This window comes from Haliaeetus leucocephalus, unplaced genomic scaffold (assembly GCF_000737465.1).
Source record: "Haliaeetus leucocephalus isolate CR32 unplaced genomic scaffold, Haliaeetus_leucocephalus-4.0 Scaffold229, whole genome shotgun sequence".
In the NCBI taxonomy this organism is placed as follows: Eukaryota; Metazoa; Chordata; class Aves; order Accipitriformes; family Accipitridae; genus Haliaeetus; species Haliaeetus leucocephalus.
Window position 1 is genome coordinate 12,285,635 of NW_010972665.1, and position 23,751 is coordinate 12,309,385.

The 23,751-nt window shown below is 37.7% G+C and overlaps 1 protein-coding gene across 1 annotated transcript in view; it reads left to right on the forward strand.

The window, feature by feature from the left end:
• The window catches only part of LOC104831967 (chromosome unknown open reading frame, human C10orf107), a 46,040-nt gene extending 23,354 nt beyond the window's left edge, over positions 1-22,686 (forward strand). Inside the window, exons 5-7 of the mRNA XM_010567900.1 lie at positions 19,184-19,306; positions 19,706-19,846; positions 22,609-22,686. Of these exons, the coding sequence (XP_010566202.1) occupies positions 19,184-19,306; positions 19,706-19,846; positions 22,609-22,686 (342 nt within the window). The remainder of the gene's footprint in view (positions 1-19,183; positions 19,307-19,705; positions 19,847-22,608) is intronic.
• The last annotated feature ends 1,065 nt before the right edge of the window (positions 22,687-23,751 follow it).

A 23,751-nucleotide genomic window follows, 5' to 3' on the forward strand; every position in this document is an offset into this window, starting at 1 on the left:
TCCGGTGGGATTTCTAAAAACGTCATTACGTTTCTGTCCATTTTGAGAAAGATGCTTTAAGTCTATTGATAGGTGCATGCACGCTGGTATATAACTCAGTACTGAACCATTCATTTCTGTTTAATAATCACATTTTGTGTGAGAAGTCAAGAAATTGTCAAGGTGGAAGTAAGGAGCCAAAAGTTACACATTTTGCTATGACAGAGATTTTATCTTTTGTCCCTCTCTCCTTGCTGTGCTTGCAAATATAGCTCTCTGAATTACTGAATGTAAAAATAATATCCTTTTCTTTGCAACCCTGGCACAGCAAAACACAATAGGAAAAGTTAAAGACAGGATTTCAGTCTTATCTCTGTGTTTCCTAACTACTGCTCGTTTGACTTCAGTTCCTACTCTTGTTATTCATACTGTTTTTATTGCAGTGGATTTAATTGTCTCTCTTTGTTCTGATCAATCCTCAGCTAAATGGGTAAATAATAAAAGAAAGAGGGTACATAATCAAATTACCAGAAGTAATTGGTCAGTCCAAGCATTACTGGAACTTTGTAATGAGCGGAAAGAACAGGGCTTTGGTATCAGAGTCATAAAGGCCAAGCCTTTAAAACTGACAATGCAAACACATTGCTACATTGGTACATTTTTTGTGAATTTAAATTACAGATTATTATGTGTAATCAGAATCAGAGCAACTGAAAAATCGTACAGCATGGGTAGACTTATTAATTTTGGATACAAATGACAGACATTAGACAAGCTTAGAAGTCTGACAGACTAGGAGAATCTTAATATTTGACAAGCGCAAGATAAAATAAGAACTTGTCTTGTGGATTTTTTTTTCTTTCACAGTAGCGGGAACATTACACAAACTAATAAGGAGCAAACCGTATGTATTAGAATAAAATGTAGAAGTCTGCGGTAAGGGAGCTTATTTAGGAAACAGGAAAGTTTAAAGACTGTACATTAAACAGCCAACAGGACATGGTATATTAAACAGGGGACTGTGAGTTGCTCTGGGAATTGGGAATTAGACACTAAAGTTTTTCAGTGCTCGATTGCCATTTTGATACATTTACCACTTTGCAGGCTATAAGATGAATTGTTCTTGTTCCACTTCGTAGTGAACAAATACAATTAAAAAGACAACCTGCTTTCTTCCTTAGCACTTATCTGTTAATGTACTACAAATTTTAGAAGCAAAATTAATTTCTTAATCAGATAGGTGTCAATAACTCCAGCCTATACAGAAATACAGAATTTGATTTTTTAGTTTTATTTTCCTTTTTCTCTTTCTGCCAAATCAGTTGGGGAAGAATGGATGAAGAGTAAGGAAAAGGTAGCATGACTGTTAACAAACTAAACCCTGCTTTGTGGAATTCAGTTGTATAAAAGGCCATTTTTATAGATTTGTGCCACTTACAGGATTCTGTGTGTCAAGTCCATTAAGATCAGTATGGCAGGGGGAAATTAATAAAGGCTCTCATTAAGAGTACATTAAACTCGCCCAATACTACAATAAACAGTAGTGGTGCAGCGGGGTATTGCAGTTTCATTTTTACCTGGGGGTCAGATTGATTCTGTCAACTAGTTCCCTGTTAAGACCCAATTTACTTGGGCTGCATAAAAACTTCAGTGTGATGCTAATATTCCGTTGAGCTCTGTCTTCAAGGAACAGTAATTTCTACTCATCAATGACATTTTGAATTTGAAAATTAAAGAAATTGTTGAGATGGAGACTTTTGGACAAATTCATCATGGGATAACCCATGAGAAAGCTTTTAATGTCTGGGTTTTTTTACTGCTCTCAGGTATAAATTTTGAGTGTGCAGTTAGGATTTACAATCCATTTCAGGTATCCTCAATCCACTGTACCCGAAGTAATTTTAGGGAATCTACTAGGATTGTATCTAAAATAGACAGAGTACATTACCACAGTATGTAATGGTAGCAAAATTGGGCCTCACACTGAAAACTATTAAATTCAAAAATATTCTTGCAAAAATGCAAGTATCCCATATTTGCAGTTGTATAAAATACTGCTATAGCTTTGTTATGTGTGTGTATGTGTAAATAGAGTAGGAAGTGCTGAATTAGTTCATTTTGTGGATCTTTCCCAAGTAAGACTTCACATTCAAAACACTTTAACTAATTTTACTTTGTATTTTCAGTAGTAAATTAAGGAGCCTAGTTAGTTTTCAACATTAAGAGAAGGTTGCTGCAGTATTTCTGCAATATAGCAGGAATTATATTTGTTAATATATTTTGGGAGCATTTAAATTCTAATCACACAGACGAAAGGAAATTTCAAGTAATGGCAAGTAAATTTAAATTACACAACAGTAAAGACTTTCATACCTTTGAAAATATCTCAGCACTGGCTTTTTTTTCACTCGCTTTGATTATCCATGATCACAGCAGCAGAATTCTATTGCTGTTGCCATAATTTCTAAAGCATAACTGTGCTAACATGAAATATGTATATATAGGTACATTTGCCAACTTGTTTTAATTTTTTCATTCACTTTCCACCTCATGTACTGGGAGGGGCTGCAGATCAGTACACTGTCTGAAGGAAAATGCAGAATTGTTGCAGGAGAAAATGGAGATATGCAGGCAACATTTGCAGAAAAAGTAAGCTTTTTTAACTGTGGTTTCAGAGTGAAGAAAATTAGGTTTCTGCCCCATAAAACATGCCTCTTAGACCTCTGGGATCCCTCAGTACACTAGCCAGCATTTGCTGGCCATACACTTGTAAGTGTCTCACAAGCACTGTGTAAGAGAGTATTTTTATGCCACATAAACTTGGCAGCTTTGCACCCATTGAACATTATTCTGGATCAGGCCTCACAAGCTATGTATGTCTAGTAATCTTATTCATATAGCTTGGCTTCTCCTGCAAGCTGGGTCTTGGCTAAAAGAGAAAAATGCAATACAAGACACTTAGTGACTGTGGAGGGGAGGAAGATTCTGTCCAAGGAAGCATTTTCTTACCCTTCTCCGGCTTGATGCCCTCCTGCCATGAGACTTTGCACCTCTTCAGCAGCACCTGCTCATTGTAAAAATGAGAAGAGAGAACTAAGCACCACTGTGACCAAAAATAGAATTCCCTAATTCTTTTTATTGCCGTGTTTAACCTCTGCTCTTTTCATTATATGCATAGCAGGAGAAAGGGGATGAGCTTTAACAACTTGTCAGGTATTAAGCAGTGCAAATTTTTAGCTAGAAATCATGTTATCAGTTGGAAGTAAACAATAAGGCCACATATATTTAATATTTAATAAATTTTGAGTTATGCTATTCTTTTAATTACATTAATCAGGCAGGCTCCAACACTGCAAGCCTTAGGGCTTGAAGTGCAATTTCAATGCTTTGTAATAAATTTGCCAAACTTTGGGAAAAGATGAAATGGCTTAATATTAAACTTTTGCTTGATTTAAATTTTACTAACCCATGCACTTTATAATTCATATTTTTTCAGTGCAATGTACTGCCACAGCAGAACGATCATAATAATAATTGTGAGTAAGCGTTCCTTTTGCACACAGGTTTTGCTTATAAACTAGATGAATAAAGGGGCCTGGAGTATTGAGGGAGTGCTAAAGACCTACAGAGCCTTTCACTTCAAGGTCATTGGTTCATGCACACGTCATTAAAGACAGAAAGATACCATCTGACTTCTGCTTCATAATATACATGAAATGAGTTAGTGGTGTCAGTGGAGACAAGGAGAGGATACAACCAGTTTAATAACAACAAAAGAGGTAGGAATAATGCATATATCCAAAAAAGAGGCGGAATTGGGAGTTACCAAATATACCAGGCTCCTGTCTTCCCCTGCATGCAGTCCTAAGGGCTGTATTTGTTCTTCAGTCTGGAAAAGTTAGGAAGGTTGTAGCCACCCTACTTGGTCTCATTTGATGTCATAAGCTTAATTGAGTTGAGCTGAGTAAATACTAGGTCGGAAAGGATCCAAGGAAAATTCAGGTAGAAGATGGTTTGATGATGAAGTAATAGTGAACCTGGTTTGATGATGGTAGGGCACTGCACAACAGGCTCTTTGAAGGAAGCTGCAAAACTGATATCCTGACCACTTGTCATTACCTCAAGCGTATAAATCACAAGCAGAAAACTGTTGGCCACGGTGTCCTCATGACTGCCATCCAAGTTAGTAATTACAGCCTGCCAATGTTAATGCCCCAGTAAAGTTAATCGAATGAGGTACTCTCTCTTTTGATCAGTTGTGCAGTGTTATTGTTGTTTAAGGCTTTTTTAAAGAAGTAGTTGCTTTTCAGTAATGTGATCCCTTTATGTGAGACCTCTTAAGAAGATTAGGTGTGTTTAGAGGAAGGAGTGTGTGTAACATGGCAGTGATTTTTATTAGCCATTTCATATTTAGTTGTCAAAATGAAGTAAATTGCTTCTGTCTGCTGTTGTAAGAAGTGTATTATTTTTCCCTTTTGTTCTATGAACCACTGAGATTTTAAAGGGTACTGTTGCACAGCTGCCTTTTCTCTTCCTTTGGTCTTGTTGTCATTCTTTGTTTTGAAATCCAGGCTGAGACTGGACCCAGGATGCCTTTGTCAGTGTACATGTTTTTTAGTGGAATAAATTATTTCAACCATTGTAAAAGAGCCCTATGACTTCTTCTCCTTTCCATAATGGCTTTAGTTATGAACACATACAAAAATAAAAAAAAAAAAAGCTTCCCATAAGTAGTTACTTTATTAATAAGCTGTCTTAAAAACATTTCACGAGTAAGAAGGGATATAAGGTGAGAAAGACCAGAGAAGGAGAAACTCAGCCTTCTAGACAAGGGGAGATACAAAGGAGTTTGTGGGGAAAAATATAGAGATATGCAACGCCAGCTTGGTTTGGTTTGTTTCTTTTGCCCTTTAGCCCTTGTTACTGTATACTTAAAGTTTTTATACCTTTAGAAGAGGTTTTAGTCACTGGTTTTTTATGGTTTTAATATGTGTATAGACTGAAAATATTTAATCGTATCTTACATTTAATGTGGGATTTTCTTTTTATTCTCAACACTTGTCTACAGCAGAAAGCATTTTTTGAAGACCTCTTACCTGCCTGAGCCACTGAATTAGTCTAATGTAGCGGTTGTTAATTTATAGGTGGTTTCACTTAATTGTAATGAGGAAACGCCACTAGAAGACTTTGTAATAGCATTTTATGAATTAAATTGTGGTTTACTTGTAAATATGTGATGCTCAATGAAAGGATCTCTGAACTTTCCTGAATTTTTCATTCAATAACCATAGCCCATGTTTGTTTTTATGAGGAAAGTGAAGTTCCAAGTATTTCATTGAAGAGGCTTAGATGTCTTTTTGAGTTAATATGTCAAAAGCTTCTCTATAAAAAATGCATTTCAACCTCTAGGTATCCACACATTGCATGAGTATTATTTCTTTTCGTAAAAGATTCCATCCAAATTCACATCATAACTTTATTTTTGGCAGTGACAGTTTAAAACCTAATCAGGGTCAAAAAAAGGAAGTTGTCAGAGGTCAAAAATAAGAAATTTTTGCAGTAGTCCAGGGGGAAATGTACATAGTTTATGTCAGAAAGAAAATGTGGTAATGAATCCCTCACTTTGCACTTTGTTTCTTTCACCTCCAAATTTGAATACAGAAATTTTTTGACATAAAAATCAATTAGGATTTAAATTTGTTGAAATCTCTGTAAGAAAATGACACAGACTTGAAGTAATTAAAAAAAAAAAATTCTTCAATCACAAATTATGGCAACCCGCAATATTTTGTTGGTGGATTTTTAGGGTTTGAAAGAAAAAAATTAGATCCAATGGAACTTTTACATTCTGAAATGTTAGTGCATCAGCTTTATTGGAAAAAGCTGAAATTGTTCAAATGACCTCAGTAAAACAATTTGGACTACAATTCCCGGAATGCTTATGAAGCTGACATGTCTACATGTTCTTAAAAAGTCATAATCCATCATTCTGATGCTAGATCGATGGATTATGACTTTCTGATGTCAGATCTGTGAATTAAGGCTTTTTTGAGTACAGCCTGCTATCCAATTATTGCCCCTGTTCGTATATTATAAATCATTATTCCTTCACCAGGTAGTCAGCAGTTTCTATTTCCTAATGTTTCAGACCCTTCTTTTTTTAGCCATTGTGGCGCTCCCATTGAGCAATCAAAAACAGAGAGTGCTGACCTGAAAAATAAAGATTCTATCACAGCAAATTGTTGAGGGAACAACATTCATTTCTAATTCTTGTAGTTTCTGTTGAAATAAAGGGAATTAGATTAGATTGAAACAAATCTCATCCCCTTCCTGCACAAACAAGCAATATAAAAAATTAGCACAGAAGTTGTTGGCATGTATTGACTTCATTTTTAAGCGCTCATGCCTGAGTTTCTTAAAAATGATGCTTTCTTCTGATAAGTTGATTTTTTTTATATGAAGACAGATCAGCTTCTGATTTAAAGCTGAAATTTGCCAGCATTCTACCTTAAGAGATTGTGTCTATTAGGTGGTGTTAAACTGAAGTTCCTTTGAATGAATTATTTATAGAGTTAATAAACTTACTTCTAATGCAATGGAGTATATGATAAAAGTAGAAAATGCTTTACTGTAACCAGTTTAGGTGTGACAGATCAAAATGTATCTGAAACAACTTTATTAAAAGATATTCAGAAAAAGAAGAGCTATTTTAGAACCTATCGTGCATCCAGAGAAGTCATTAAATGAAACGTAATCATGCTGTGTTGCAGAGTTATCTCAACAGATTTCTCAAGCTAAGGGAATTTAGGTCTAGTCCATATGTGGATGGAAAAAATCAATAGTATGATCTTCTTGTTGTTGTTTTTCATTTCATTTTGCTGTACTGATAGTTCTTCATTAGGATGCAGTTTTCACACTAGACGGCTGTGCATAAAATATGTCCAGTCAGTACATTGCTAGCAGAGTTGTTGTCAAAAAGGATCGTAATCGATGAAAGGGAGGGTAGTATAGTGAAAGTGGTAGAATTCGTCTTTTATTAACTATTTGTTTTAGCCCTGTGTCTGTCAAGAGAGAGCTGTCACAGCGCTGGCTTGTGCCGCAGTTTCTCCTTTGGGTGGCCACGTGGATTCTAAAATCTGTGTCTCAAGGACTGTTTCTATGGCACTTTCCTGAAAAACAGATTTGTGTATCTCGTGTTACCCCTGTTGCTATTCAGTCAAGGATGTTATCTGAAACCACATGACAAAGTTAACATAGTATTTTGCATGTCCTGTCATCAAGTAGTCAGGGGAGTAATGCTTTAATATGCTGTAGTTTCTTTCTTAAAGGAAGACATTGTCTCATTGTCTTGGCATATTGATCTCATTCCTTATTGTCTATTCCAGGAGCTCTAGATGTTAGTGGCATCCTTGCTCTCACCTTCCTTTTCCTGCTCGCTCTCTTCCACATTTTCAGATTTTGGCCACTAAGACTTCCAGGGTGCTGCAGAGCATTAGAAAGAGCTGGTTTGTTGGGAGAGCACAGAAACAGATATTCCATGAATGCTTCTGGAGAAAACATGATTTCAAGGGCAAGTGCCAGCACAGGGATGGAACCACCGGCGCAGCTTCGAAGCCTTTCTTGTTTTAGGTAGCTTTCCAATATGAGACAGCTTTAGAGCCCAATTGTGCTGGTGGGGAGTCTAGCAAAGTTCCTTCTGCCATCCATGGAAGTAGGCTCCAACCCGTTTTGAGGTTTCCTGTTAAATGCAGTTGCCCACTAGATGGAGACATTATATTTCATACATTAGTGGATATACAGATGGTAATCAAACCCACCAGCTGCTGCCGGCTCTTTCCAGGCACCTTGCCAATTTACTGGCAGTATGTTGACTGGGAAGCAGACAGTGACACACTTTGATCGAAATGCTTGTATGATGATTTTTTTTGTTGTAATATTATTGTTTTTTTAAAAAATGATAAAAGAGATCAAGATGTGTATCTTGATCAAAGGGTACCGCTGTCTGCTTCCCCATCAGCAACTTCTAATTTATAGAAATCAGATTGCATGGAAAGCAATCAGCAAAGGTTTGAGGTCTTTCTTGTTCTCACTGCCAAGACATGCTGACAAGTGAGAAAATTAAAATCAGAGAAGGTAGGGAGAGAACTAGTAAAACACTGGTTGAAAAATAATTATTTAATGTTCACAGTTTTAATAATTTTAGGGCTGTAAAGAAATCCAGTTAAAGTGCTCAAATTGGCTATTGCTTGTATTATAAGAACACTTTAAGTTCTTTCTCTGATGGAGGATGTTGCTTTGAGACTAATTTACCATTGAGAGACAAATATATCTGTTAAGTTACTTGTTGTCATGGAGAAATAACCTGTCTCTGGTTTTGGGGCCAAGTTTTTCAAAGGTATCTCCTATCAGCTCTATTTCTTCCACATGGCGCTGTGCATCCAGTGTGATTTATTAGGGTGTATACATGATATAATGAACACCTGCAAAGAGCACTTAAACCAGTCAGTCCTGTAAATGTGAAGATAGTGTGTGCAGAGGAACTATACTGAAAATTTGTCTATTATATTTGGTAAGGTCTTTTCTCTTTACGGTCTCTAGTAGGGTCTTTTCTCTATTCAGCCCTTGGTATTGAGTCCTTCTTTAAAAGCCATTTTTTGTTTTGGATTTTTTTCATCCTTCTAGGCTTCAACAACAATTAGCAGCTACATATACATATATGTGTGTGTGTGTGTGTGTGTCTATATGGATTACGTCGGCTGGAGAAAGACTGTGTTTCCGTGCATAGGTGAATATTTCTGGCCAACATAAAAACACAAACCCAACGGCAGTGGTGAGAGTTGCTTCACATTCTGCCAAATGTTAAAATCAAAATAAAGAACCGTATGACAGGAGGACCTAGGATATGTGACATTTTGTCTAGATGGAGCAAGGGATTATCAGAGGGAAATAGCCTGACATAGATACAGAAGTGAACAGGGCCCGCCTCCAGAAGTCTTTGGAGTGCCATCTTTGATACAGTCTTCAGGTTACGAATCTATTGGAAAAGGAAGTTAAAATCTTGGTTTGGTGACAAGAGATACTGTTGGAGCCACACTAGACATTCAGCTGCTTCATGCAGTCTGGCATGCTTGGCAGTTGGGGCCAAAGGGGAGCTTGAGACTAGAGAAATAAGTGTACAGTTCAGCATTGCACTCTGCTACCGGAGTGGTGAAGACGGATCTGTTCAGCCCCACTGCCTCTCCTCTGCGTGAGACAGCCGACCCTGTTCCTAGTTACTTCCCACCACTCCTGCTCTCCTCCTCTGCACCTTGACCCACACTTTTCCCTGAGCTGCTGAATAAGTCTTTCCTTCCACAGGACCAATTTAATTCCTGTGTCCCCATGCACCCCACTTTTCTCTCTGTTGCCAGCTGAGCTTTCTAGTCATTAGTGATTTTTCTACCCTCTCCTCAACTTCTCTGCTTGGCAATCCAGACACATCTGATGTTCCTGATAGGTGTTGTCTTCTGAGGGCTGGATCGAAAGACAGGAGCTTCAGAGTAGGCAATGTCATGTTTCTGGGTATAGCTATGCATTCTTAAGAGAAGGTGCTGCTGTTTGGTGTTTGCTCCCTCTAGGTACTTAGGATGTTGCTATTTAGGAAAACTGCCAGGGAAAAGGTGCTGCTAAAAGGAATAAATAGATAAATCCCTTTGACATCATTGCTTCAATTTTTTCCATCAAAAGCTGACACATTGTCTTTATCTCATCAGGCAAACTGTGTGCAAACTTTATGATCACATTGTGTTTGCCTGTTCTTGTAGAACAGAGTGTCTCAAAAAGACAAAACACAAGGGGAGGAGAAGAAAGCCTATAGCGTACAATTCAACCCAGTACTCTTCGTGTTCACTTTATAGCCGACTCAAGATTTTTTCACTTCAAAGTTTGCTCTCAGTTCTGACTTGGGTTAAAATTCTGTATGATTGTAGAAAGATTCTTTGAACAAATGTGAGATTTTTTTGTTTGTTTGTTTCTTGCATGTGTGGTAATTTTCTAAAAGATAAAGTTAACTTAGAGGTTACAAGGGATAAGGAGTTAAGTGAGTGTTGGTTTGTTGGAGTTTTTTATTTGGGGAGAAATTATTCAGTAAAAATGCTTGTTTCTTCTCATGCTTTTTTTTAAACAAATTTTGAAATATCCACATTGGATTATACGATTTGTCATGAGCTTCCTAACAAGTCAAAGCAGAATGAAATTTATGCGCTTTTTCACCAGAAACCATTTCATGCCCCAACAGAAATGGAAATGACTCTTCTCAGAAACCTTCCAAGTTGAAGTGGGAGGAGATAATCTGTAAGATGTTACCTTCTCAAAAACAACCTCACATCATCCAAGGTGTGGTTGGCTTTGGCAGTTTACCAAGAGGAAGCTTACTAGATTTCAAGTCACTCACCAAGCCAAGCTACGCTGAAACAAAGCTTTGTTTAACTCTTGCATTCACCAGACTAACCCTGCCCCTATCCACAACTGCATTTTTATTTAATGTGAGTGACAGTATGATAAGATAGAGTTAAAACTAGCCCCAGCATTCAAGCTGAGATCCAGTATAAACAGATTTATGAACATGTACTGTAATAAGGAGAGCCTGCTTACAATGGGGTATGAAATTCAAGTGTCATATAAGGAAGTGGTGGTTTCTTTTGAGTAACAGGCTATGTTTAGAATATTGCAGATTCAAGTTATATAGAAATGCAGTTGTAAGGAAGTACTGATATCTTAGACTTATGTGGGTTTTTATGTGTACCGATCAAATATTCTGGTGTTAATCTTCTGATGTTAAAATAGACTAGTTTCACATAGAGAGGTGACTGAAAACTGTAACTCTGAAATTTGAGAGAAAAATTGGCTTACTTCTGCATTCCTAAATTGGGAAATGTATGTTAATAACTTAATTTTGATGATAAAAACATGAAAAATAAGTCCCTAAAATAGTGTCGAGTCAATTTTCTGATAAAATAAATTTGTTTTCCTATTTGTGATTAAAATGACCTACAGTAAGATTTTTTTTTTAACAAGGTGTTAATTAAAAATATGGAAATGGATTTTAAAAACATTGCAGTTCACAGTGGAAGAATTACCATAACTGATTTGTTCTCAGAGCCATGCCTGTTTTGAGATGTTTTTAAGATGTCTAAGTTACTGGTTGTTTTTCTGCATGATTGTTTCCAAAGCAAAATGTGATTCCAATAAAAACAGTAATTGAATTTACAGTCCACAGGACAAACTGTTGTTTTAACAGAAACTTACACACTCAGGCAAAGACTTTATGTTTTAGGTCTAATAACAAAGAACAGAAGCTCCCCATTTTTATGTGACTGTATATCCTGAAAAGTTTTCTAACGTAGCATATTTAAAAAAATCTATATTGTAGTTTTTAAATTGTGTGAGCAATTTTTTTTCCCTCTTAGCTCAGAATCAATATTCTTTAGGTTGTTGTTTGTTGGGTTTTTTTAATGCAACCTTTTAAATGTTAGAGCAGCTTTTTTTCTGCAGCATCAGCTAGGGGTGAATCAATATAGACAAGCCTATGCCCATCTAATGTACCTGATGACTGAGCGGCGTTTTGAGAGAGCTTGTTCCTTTGTCATTTGGTGGTGTGGGAATGTACAGAGTATGGGGCAGTTGTGCAAGGGGCTTGTCCATGACCAGTCTTGCATAGAGAAAATGCTGGTTTCAGAGAAAATGGATAGGAAGGGAAGGCTGTTCAAGAGTGCCGGTAGGCAAAGGCAGGAGATAGGACCTCTGTCCAACTTGAGGCAGTGATTACACATTACTGTATCAACAGCAGAAGATTATTTTTCTGCTCTCGGACTTTCTCAGCAGGAGCTCCCAATCACTTCTTGCACCCTTTTGGTTTCAAAAGTTTCTTTTAAAGTTTTCCTAGTTTTGCGGGGAATCTTCTTGGTGCCTTTCTTTCATGTACATTGTACTCATGTTTAAATAAAGCCCAAAGACCGTGCTTACTGAACTAAGAGAAATCTGGTGGGGTATCATGCAGCTCCCAAGACACATGCCTGCTCTAACTGGTGTGTACACAGCATGAAATGTGCCAGAGATAGACCTGCATGCTGGAGATAGGCATGTCTACATAAGCATTTTTTGGGCAGTCTTAGGACTGACCTGAAGCCCTGTGGAACAGTAGTAGTCAGTAAGACATTGCTGCATCTTGGATGTAACACCTGGAAAAAACAGCCCAGGACGGTGCCAACAGCTGTCTGACTTTTACCATACGTGCTCAGGGCTGCAGGAGGAACGTGTGCTGCTGTTAATCTCCGCTGAGTTTTTACAGTGGTCCTTTGAATAAAAAAGGGAATATCTCATATTTCCCAGCACCAGGCAAACTGGGGAGACTGAATGAGGCACCCAGCTTTCCCAGGTTTCCTGTATAGTCAATGGGAGAGGTAACAGGCTGTGCCCGCTGTGGTCCAGGGCAGGTATATCAAGCGATTGTTAGGTTCTTAATTTATCTTAGTTGCTCTGACTGCCTCTTAGGAGATGCAGTCTTCTTTGTGCTTACTACAAGGAGGGGGCTTAGGGGGTTGACAAAGCCCCTAAACCAGGTGTGATGAATGCCATCCCCCTAAGCGATTTAATTCTTATAGGCCATTTTGTTGCCAAAGGCACATGCTCGCATGCAAATTGATTTTCTGAAAGTGTGAGACTGCAGCAAGTCTTTATAAAACGTATGAAGCCTCCTCCCAGAAAGAGGTACCAAAATGCACCTGGCCAAGTATGCTTTCACATTTTTATCTTAATGTTTTCACCATTCATATCAGATCTTTCCTAATTAAATGATTTGGAAAAAGAGATGTACAAGGAAATGTAAAGCTCTGGCCTTATAAGGTGTATGCCACCTAAATATTAGACTGCCTGTTGTGCATTGGGTTCAACAGAACCTACTTTTATGGTTTTCTAATGTGATCACATGAGTAATAAAAAAAAGCCTTACTTTTTTAAATATTTGTAGATCCAGCTAGATGGTTACTGTGGAAAAGGTTCTTGTGTTTTCATTGGTTTTTTTTAATGGCTTTAGATCCCTGTTGAGTATAACTGCACAGCCAGAATAGGAGCTGCCTGCTCTCTGTTTGTTTGATGGGTGCCCCTGAAGTGGAAAGATGGGGTTGGCACTTTGAAGAGTCCTGTCGTGCAAGAGTTGCACTTTCAGGTATTGAAAAAAAATCCTTCACCCGTCCCTAAAAATCTGCATGCATTGTTTTTAAAAGGGTTTTGCTAACCTCAAGCATTTAAAAAGGTGAGACAGATCCCCCCAAAATCATGAGAGTTGCTTAAAAGTAATTATTGTTTGGTTCTTTTTGCTTGCAGTTTAGTTTTTGAGCTTTCAAGATTCATGTTCTCAGTCTTTCCTCTGCAACCATAAGGGCTAGACACTGACTTTATTTTTAAATGAAAGCTGAGATTCTCTTGTAATCCCACAACTCTAGGAGATTTGGCAATTCTAAACACAATGTGAATTTAGAGTGACCATTCCAAGGTGAATCATTTAGTGATGTGTCCTCAGCATGAAAGCCAACTGGAGATTTTTTTTTTTGGACCTTTCTTATTTTGTCTTTGTAAATAATCTGTGAATTGGTAGTAATAACTGGAAGCTTGGTAAAAGCAGAAATAGATGACTGAAGCCCCATAAAATCGGTTTGTTTTGTGGTTTTTTTTCCAGTATGTCAGGATATTCTTTCAGAAGCTAGGTATTAAGGGCATTCTGCATTAAGGTATCTCTAGAGAGGAAGGCTTTGGTTGTTTTTGTAGAAGCACCCTTTTCTACTCAGTCGAGCATTAAAATTGGCAGCAGTTCCTGGAGTAGCAAGAAAATCCTGGTTGTTGCCCTCATATAGTTACTGAAAACAGTAAGAGGATATGTAAAAGCTTTAACTCCAAGGAAAAATATTTATAACTGTGACAGTGTGTTTCCTTACAATAATTTATGGGCAAAATGTAGGAAAGGAGGTACACAAGCTATAAATAATATTCCGTATGTAAACATAATGGCAGTAGCAAATTCTTTTTATTTAAAAATTAATATTGATGTTCATTAATATAAATTACCACATTTCAGATGACTCTGATGTCCTTGAGGCCAGATGTCACTGACTGATTTACAGCTTCCTGGGGGGAGGAGTAGATCCTGTTTTGTCAATGTAGGCACCAAATTGCTTCAGATAGTTATTTTGGACTAGATTAATTACTGAAGTATTGTCAACAAAGTTGATTCACATCTCGGCTCAGAAACATGGAAAACTCTCTTTAAAACATACTAACTTGAATTCTGAAATGCAGGAAAAAGAGCATAAAGTATACCTTTGACTTACTGAACTTTCGTCTCATTTAAGAAATAGTGGTTTGAAAACTCCTGCCCAGGAACGTGCACACAGAATTTCCATGTGCATCATTAGCAACTGGGGAACATACTTCAGAGGCCAAGTTTAGTCCCTCATTGATCTTAATTCTACTTTAAATATTAACACAAATGTGTAGAGTGAAGGCGTTCAGAAGGAAGCTCTGCCATCTTAGTCACGCTGCACAGATCATATATCTGGATTAAGTTTTTGAGCGCTTCATAATATCCTTCGGTCCTTTGGACCTTGTGTATAGCATTGCTGCAAAATAGGATGGCAAATGTATTTGTAGAGCTATCAGCAGTCTCCCAGAAACCTCCTGTGGGAGCGCTGGCGGGCGATGCCTCAGGAGGCAGGTAGGGTGGATTTGCCGTGTTTGCATATACTGGCAGGTTAAAGGGGAGGCAGTGGGAAGGCAGGCTGGTTTGAGTCAGTGCGAGACAGTGCATCTCTGTCCATTAGTTATTCATTCAAATTCAACCACATGAAATACGCTCAGCTAACAAACCATATCTTGTAAATGCCTTTTATTCCAGCAACTGAAATTCAGCACATTTGTAGGTGTGCAGCTGGGTGTGCTTAGCATGAATGGCAAACTAATGTAAATCCTGTATGAAGTATTTTGTTTCATAGCAGATCTCACACATATATGAGAGAAGTCTGTGCAGGTCTCTGGTAGCATAAAGTCCTATGGCATACAAGTAGAAACTACACAGATGATATGAATATAGAGAATAACACACAAAGAACACCCTTTTTTAAGTGAATCTATCATTCATATAAAATCAAATCTGTATCCATTGAAAGGCCATTGAAAGGCTTTGAAAGATGTTACAAAGCTTTAGAAATGGTCCATGCTGAACATGGGATGTTTTTTCCAAGCCTTATAAATAATTATTTTCCTATGTTTGGTAAGATTAGCTATAGACAATTTATATTAAGGCTCCGTGGAGAGGAGTACAGAATTTCAGATAATATTAAGCTGAAAAGGTGGTTTAAAAATGTTTCTATGATACAAAAGCCTTGCATCAAAGAGGCAAATACACCACCGCCTCAGTCTCTTTTCTCATTTATGAAATAAGTAAGCATAAACTATAAATTCTAATTTTCAGCAAGTATGTTAGTAAATCCAAACTGACCTTGACCTTAGCTTTGCTAATTTCCAAACTCTGATATTTATTCCCGGAGTAGATTGTTTCCCTTCATACCACATCCATAAATACTGCAAACCTTTCCAATGATTTGAATTAGAGTGTAAGTAAATAGCTGGTTTTAATCTACATAATATTTTGAGAGCAGACGTTCTGTGCTATGACTATTAAGATATACCCGGCAGCCATTTGTATAATACTAAAACCTCTTACATATATTATTAAAAGTAATGCTATCAGCCAGGGCTTGTTTTATGCCACAGAAACTTAAAATAATAAAATACAGTGTGGATAAAATCTGCAATAATAGTAACTTAAGCAAAATTAATTTAAGTAACAGATAACATCTGGGGGAAAATGTAATGGTATATTGGTAAGTTATGCAAAGCTAATTTTATAATAACTACCACATCTGTGGAACTCATTTATTAGAATGCTTTACCAATCTTCTTTCCTGCCATTATTCTGTTTTAGAAATTTTCCTGTATACTGTTTTATTGTCTTTGCTCTGCCTACGTTTATAAAAAGGTAATTTACTAGCTCTCAACAACAAGGAAAGTATGTGGGTTTATGTACAGGACAACATGACACTTTTTATACTTACCTCTCTTTATGTACATTTTTACTTGAAAGAATTCCAGAGAAAAATTGTGGCATAGGGCTGTACATTGAGAGCAATGTTTGAACACCAGCTACAGTCCTCAGCTGTGATTACGCCGAGGCTTGATGCAGCTGGGGTGGGAAAGTAAAGGTGATGCTGAATGATATTTCCCACATTAACCTCTGCTAAATGTTAGAGCAGCTTCTAGCCTGCTCTAACTTGTCCAGCTTCAAGTGGCCTTTTGGCATGCCACTGCACCTAGGAATTAGTAAGAATATTGCATTTAACTTCTGCTCCCGCCCGTCACTTTTGGAGCATCCTTTTATCTGCAGCTGACACCGATATGCCCTCTATATTTGTGCAACTGCCTTACGATTTCTTTATGTTTGAATTCTCATGGACCCATTGGACTGCAATGTGCAGGAAAATATTGCCAATTAATTTAAAGGCATTATCATCTTGCCAAACTGTTTCTCAAATTTCGATAGTTATATTGATTCAAGAGGACACTTTGAGTAATACATCTTTGTCATAGTGAATAATGCTCACATAATGACAAATCTTCAGGAATTTCAAAAAGGAGGATGAATTTTTTAATGTAGGTCAGTGGAAGTAATTCACCATAAATTTACTCAGACTTCAGAAACTAGCAACATTTTTTTAAAGCCACTGTAACTGTATAAAACTTACTGTGTCTCCTTCTCTGTTTTTAAATAGATTTTACTACAGAGCCGTTGGTGCTATTAAACACGAGGTTTTGTTCAAAGGAAATACAAAGACTTAATTGTGTTTTTTAAAGGAAAGTATTGCATCAGAAGGATTCATTTAAATACGTTTGTTGGCTTTGGGCTCTCACCACAATTCATTCGTTCTAATTTTCCCCTGGACTTGTTAAGGACACAATGTATAGGAAGGAGCAATGCAGAATGGCATTTTTAGGTCACTATATTTTGGCTGTAAACTGTAGCACTGCTCATAAACTTATTATTACTAAACAAAATACTTCATATTCTACATTGAAGTTACACAGTCTTTTAAAAAAACTTTTGGCTGAATGTTGAGGCTATTACGGCTCATTAAAGAGACTAGTTCTGCTGTAATTTAGTTATTTCTTAATGATCCAAGGGTTATTATTAGACACGGAACAGAGGAGTAAAGAATGGCTCTCTTTAAAAGGATGCAGTGAAGTAAAAATATTATTCTAAAACAGAACCTCTGAAAATCTTATCCATGCTACAAAAATGTATTTGATCATCCTGGAATTGATTTTAAAAACCCAGTCTAGGTTTTTTACATTATTTCATTTTTTGCAATTTGGACTGCAGGGAATAAATGGAATAATGATTTAATCTAAATAAAGAAAATATTTTGAGTGAATAGTTAACTAACTAACCGAAAAATGTTATTTTAAGGAAGTAATTGTGAATTCTCATCCAATTCAGCTAATATTTTAAAATGAGAAAATATAAGGTAAGAAATCAGAGAAAATGGAATTATTTGCTAAATCAAAAGAGCTCTAGTTTAAAAAAAAAATCAGAATTTGAAAACAAAGCTTCTTTTTATTTTAGAAAGAATAACAAGCAGCTCAGCTTAAGGCTTTTTCATTTTGCCGCAAAAACTAAACTTTCTGACTATTCTTTTTGTGAGTCTGTAGGCACTAGCAGAGTGCTGTAAAATTTGATTCATGAGTGATACAGGAAAATGCTTCTATAAAATCTGGTTTTCTCCTCACTTAAATTCTGGAAATATTTCTGTCAGCCTTTTGGGTTCTTATAAATATGGGCTAACACTGTCTACCTTTTTTTAGTGAGCTCACACGACAGGGAATCTTGAAGATAATGACAGAGCCCAAACATAACTGCTGAAAAGCTTTCAGGAATACAAAAGAGATTTTTAATGCAATAAAGCGCAATGGCTATGTCTCACCATTTATTTTAAATTTTTACTATCACTGTTTTCAAATGTATAGAATCTTTAATATTTTCAGTATGTTTAACTGTAGCAAGTAACTAAATAAACCAAATAGCAACCTAGCTATGATTTCAAGGTATGAGGAAATTAATTTATGGGAGCTGCAATTACCCTGATGTGAATTAATGTGGTTGACTTACACCATCCAAGCAAAATCATGTTTGTAATAGCTGACTCAGAACTGGAACATCTGCCTGGTATTCTCTGTGGGCACTTCCCATTGTAGAGGCCCCAAATGTACCATTTTAGTATTATACCTCATTCCTTGCTTGTTCAAAAATGCCTTTTGTCACCATATTTGGTATATATGTTCTCTGACGTGCATTTTTTTCAAAAAAACAGCACAAAACATTGCCCCTTTAGAGGACACAGGGCCACCTTCTGCATCACTCATGAAAGCCCCAGCACAGACTAAGTGCTGCATCCAGCTCCTCTGGGGGGAAAAAGCCATTTCCTGGTCAGAGCATTCCTGGAGCCGCAATTCACATGCCAGCAGAATACCAGTGAGGTTCCCATGTTCACAGGAAAGAGAAAGAGAGGCAAGTTGATGAAGCAGCAAAACTTGGACCATTAGCGACTCTTAAATTATAGTCATATTAAAATGTTTTTCTTAGGGCCTTATTTCATGCAATGTCACTAGAAGTGTACGCCAACTGACTCCTTTGATAGAATACCCTAGTGGTCAGCTGGCCCTTTAATTCCAAAATGCAACAAGATCCCCGTTCAGAAGTGACAAATTTGCATTGGGAATACTACATGTTACCTAAGCTCTGTGTTTTCTAAACTTAATTATCCACATGAGTAAGAAGCTGTAGTGTTATGAAATTATGAAAATCATCTGTTCTTTCCAAGTATTATAAAGAGGGCCCCTTGAGATGCAGCTAGAAATTAAAGCTGATCTATAATCATTTTCAGTATGCTTTCCAGTTCTGAGCACCTGGATAGTAACAAGAAAGGTATTGGTTTTTGTTGTTTGCCAGCCATTTCATTTCCATTTAAGAAATTCTGCAATAAACCTCTGAGCAATAATTAAACTTGAATTACTTTTTTCTTCTTTTTTCTTTTTTTTTTTTTTTTTTTTGTACTACCAGTATGTGATTGAACTTGCCCAACCTGCAGTTCCCCCCTTCCCTGCTCTGCTGGAAGAAGGCATACCTTTGGATATCAATTCGTCATTCATCATATCACCAACAGCTGCAGAGACAGAATCTAAGGTATAGAGTTTTGTTCCTTTTTTTTTTAAATTATTTTTTAAAGCTGCTTTTCTATGATTCTCCTACCTCATTCATTCCCACTGGAGCCCAGCCACTAATGACATTTATTCTCCAGAATATAGCATGCATTCTCTTCTAAGAAATTACTTTTAATGCATTAATCAGTCAGCAGAGGACACTTATTTGAGTCAGCACCTCTGGGCTCTTGCCCCATGCAACTTCCTAACATCAGGATCTGCCTGGCCTGGGCACTGAAAGAGGGACTGACGGTCTCTGTCAGAGTGGGAGGTCTCAAAAGCAGGCTTCGTGTGTTGTCACATGTCTTTGGGCTGACACTGTTTGGTCTTGTAGAGAGCAGAAGGATGTACTCACACATTTCTTGTGGTTCGTTGCTGCTAGGGGTCTGATCAAGAGGGTTACCTGGAAGAGCCCTGCCCAGAGGCAGAGTCCTTCGAGGCAGGTGCTGTGGCTGGTGTCACTGCTGAAGATCAGAAGTCTGCAGTGGGTGAAATCTCAAATGAAATTATTGGCAACCTTGAGGTACTATTACTAGAAAGCTGTTCACTAATTCTGTCTATGGTTAATTATCTAGCTCAGCCTTAATGAATATAAACTGTATTCCTGCTAAAGCTGGCAAAAAGCACATCCATATGCTGTGAAAATGTGAATTAGCCTCTATAAATAACTCCTAGTTTAGTCAGCTTACATGTGATAAGATAAAAAATACTCAGTAATATAACAACATATATCTTCAGCAGTACTATGTGTTAAGAAACATGGGCCAAATCCTTCTCTCAGTGATGTCAGTGATAGAATTCCTTTTCAGGATCAGCTGGTCTGATGGAGCATATGCAATGTATGCTTAATATGAATTGTTAGATGCATCTATGTTACACATCCTTCAATCTGTTTAAGAAATAACGCATTTATGCCAATTCTAGACTTCATTTGGTAGGTGCATAACTATATGAGAGCTGCCTTAATGGAACAGATCAGGTTTCAGTACGTGGTCTGCAGACTCTGAGGAGACCATGAGTTCTTGCTTCTGGGGTCCATGAAAGGGAAGGAAGCTGTTGTCAGTGGACTTAAATTTGTTGTAGGGTGATCTGCTTCTCTACAGGGAGGTCTGTAAATTGAAACATGTGAAAAGCCAGCAGAGTAGATCATTGTTAGTTTGTAAACTGCTCCCTCAAGCATATGCAATTATTGAAAGCAAACCAGCTAGAACTCAGTTCCACCAAGGAACTGGTGGAATTTGATCTTATTTGCAGCAGCCAGGTGGCATTAAGCACTTTAAACTTTAGATGCAGCACATTGGACACTGTTGACCGAGCAGCAGTTTATTAAATATCTAATATTATCTGAAAAGAGTTTGATATTGATAAATTACTTTACATGGATTATGTATGAATGGGAAATATAAATTAGAATAATGATGCCATCATTAGATCTACCTATTTGATTTCATATTCAATTTCAATATGTCTTCAGAAACAGGAGGGAACCTGGTCTCTGTTGTCTTATTCCTGTCTCTACCTACAGAAAAAATGAAATGCCTGTTTTTCACTTGACCTTGATTTCATTAGCATTGGTGCCAAGAGCTTTTTTTCTTCACAAAAAAATGCACAGATGAGAAAAATGCCCTTTCTTCTTCTTCTTCTTCTTCTTCTGCAAATCTGGTTATATACACAGAAAATAATTTCCGTTTAGTTTCTAAAAGTCTGCCAGCAATGTATCTTTTTCACCTGGTTTCTCAGTTTCTTGACCTCTGAGGTAATCTTATCATTAGATTTTTACCTGATACATGGTCAGACTCATACCGTTTTGTTGTTAGGTGTGAACTGTGATTCACAATCTACATTATGTCTCCAGGGAACATAAGGCAGCTGTTGCTCTAGTTGAGTCTAGAAAATAACTTATAGTCTGAAATCACAGTGCTGACACTCAGTGATCACAACAGCAGCCATCGTGAAGTATAGTGGCAGCTGATTTTCACTGAAGGTAGAATCAGAGACAGAGGGATGTAAAAACTGGAGAAGAAAAGGCAGCTGGGGTGGCTGGGAGAGGATTAGCGTAGAGGATCAGCATTCCACAGCAAAGCAACTAAGTTTGCATATAATGTAAAGGGATGGGGGCATATTTGTGGATATTTGAGGGTGGATTGAGTATGGTGAAGGCCGTCTCCAAAGATACAAAGTTTGAGATAGAAATTCCAGCTTTTTGATGCTAATCTGAGCTGATGCTAATTTGAGCTACTGCAAACTCTGAAAACATTTTAGCTGTGGCTATCCATTGATGGGCTGCAATATAGACTGGTAGGGATTTCTAGGACTGGCAAGCCAAAAAGCTCCTAAAATGGCAAGTACTGCAAGCTTTTCTGGGCCAAATCCATGCACTTTACCAAAATTACACAAAGTCCATTAAGAATGTAACTATAAGTTTTGAAACAGTTTACGTGGGGTCTGTGAAGGACCTTTGAGCCTGTTCCAGTTGTTTGAACTAACCTTTGCAACTCTTGGAAAGACTATCATTGTGCTCCTGCCATTTCTCATGTATTTTTGCAGTGATGAATGCTGATATTGAGAAATATACATAAATTCCCCATAAAACCCCAGTTTTTGTGGCCTTTTTCAGTGATGCCACATTTCCAAATGCTATAGAATTAAAGATTGCTATGCGTCATCACTGCCAAAGATTTCACTAAAATATGTCACAACCCTTGTACCTTCCCCACAAATGTAACATTGTAAATTTGCACTCAATGTCTACAGCAGTCTGGATTTCCAGAATGAGATACACATTCATAATTGTGTTTGTAATTAAGAAAGACAAGCAACATCACAGAAATATGGTTTTTTATTGTTCACTTTCAGTAATGCTTTCTGATTCCAGCAATGTTTCAATAAAATGCATTACACTAGAGAACAAACATCTGCAGCAAAGGAAAACAGTGGCAACAACCAAATCCCAAAGCAATTTTTCTGATTTGGTGTTTATTGGTAAAGGCTGTCTGAGAATACAGGCTAATTAGCCCATCTCCCAAGACAAGGTTACATGAGAAATGGCTGTCCCGGATCACTTCCTGTTCATGGCAGTCATACCATACATACATCGGAATTGTGCGCAGTAATATGATAAAGCGTTATCACCTAAGTACAGGCTGAAACACTGTTATGTCTGCAAAACAGGAAGGTGTGTAGGATAATGTCTTACTGGACTACAGTGTGTTAAAACCACAAAGACAATGTGCAGCCTAAGATAGCTCCATCACAACCACTTTTTTCTTCTGCTTTTCTTTACAGGCAGAGATAAATGAAAAGCTGCAAATGCAAGAAGCAGCTTATGCTTTGAGAACAGAAAGCTTAAAAAGTCCTAAATAGCCAGATAAGAAAGGTGATGTTGAATTTTACAGAAATTGGACAGTAGGGGATGGCGCGCACAGAAGACTGGCTCCCTGCCTGAACGTAATTATTTTTTGTATAAAGGAAAATGGTTCTGTTAACATTTACCTAGAACTAGTTCATCACAGTTCCTCAAATTTACTGTGTTCTGCCAGTGCTGTTATTTAGTTTAGGCTTAAATAGCAGATTATAAACAGAAGGATTTGTAATTGAAACATGTTGAAGTTCAGTTTATTTCTCAATAGAAATCCTAATTAAAAAAAAAAAAAAAATCGCTGTAGTTTCATTCTCTTTCCTTTTTCCAGTTGTGAAATATTTAACAGTTTCTGCTTTACACCTCTGGGTTTTTTTCAGGAAATTTTGCTAGAAGGAGAACACATAGAGAGAAAAGATCATTTCGAGGCACTGCAGATATATAATGAGGAGAGAATTTAATTAACGTGTAATTACAACCTTTTCACGGTAGTTATTCATTAATAATACGTATGTTATTTAATTTAAAATTGCTTCCTAAGCTTTAAAACAGATTTAATATCTGACACTTCTTTATTTCCACCATAACGGAACTGCGTAAAGGAAGAGTCTGCGCTTTCCCAGTATTCCCAAGCAGAGTTCCTTTTGATTTCGGTGGCGATTTTTCTGGAATTCCCCTGAGAACGTTTCCACATTTTTGCCAGCCGCGATGGAAATGGTTCAAAAGGAATCTGGCCAAAGAAATGATGTCCGTTCCGAAACCGCAGCCGGTACCAGTTGCCGCGTTCCGGAGCCCTGTGCCCTTGGAAAGCCGCTTCGACATTACGGCCACGCTCTCGGACGGGAGCACCTGCGGCAGGGAGCGGTTCAGCGGTGAGGAGCCCCGCTCTGCTCCCCACGACGACGGAGCAGCGGGGTCCTCCTTCGCTCCCGGCCGCCCTTTTTCCCTCACGGCGGGGACGGGGACGGGGACGGGGAGGGTTCGCCGTTCGCCGGCCCGACGGGGCCCGCTCCAGGCGCGGCCCGGCTTTGGAGGGGCGGGCGCCGCCAGCAGGGGGCGCTGCCCGCACG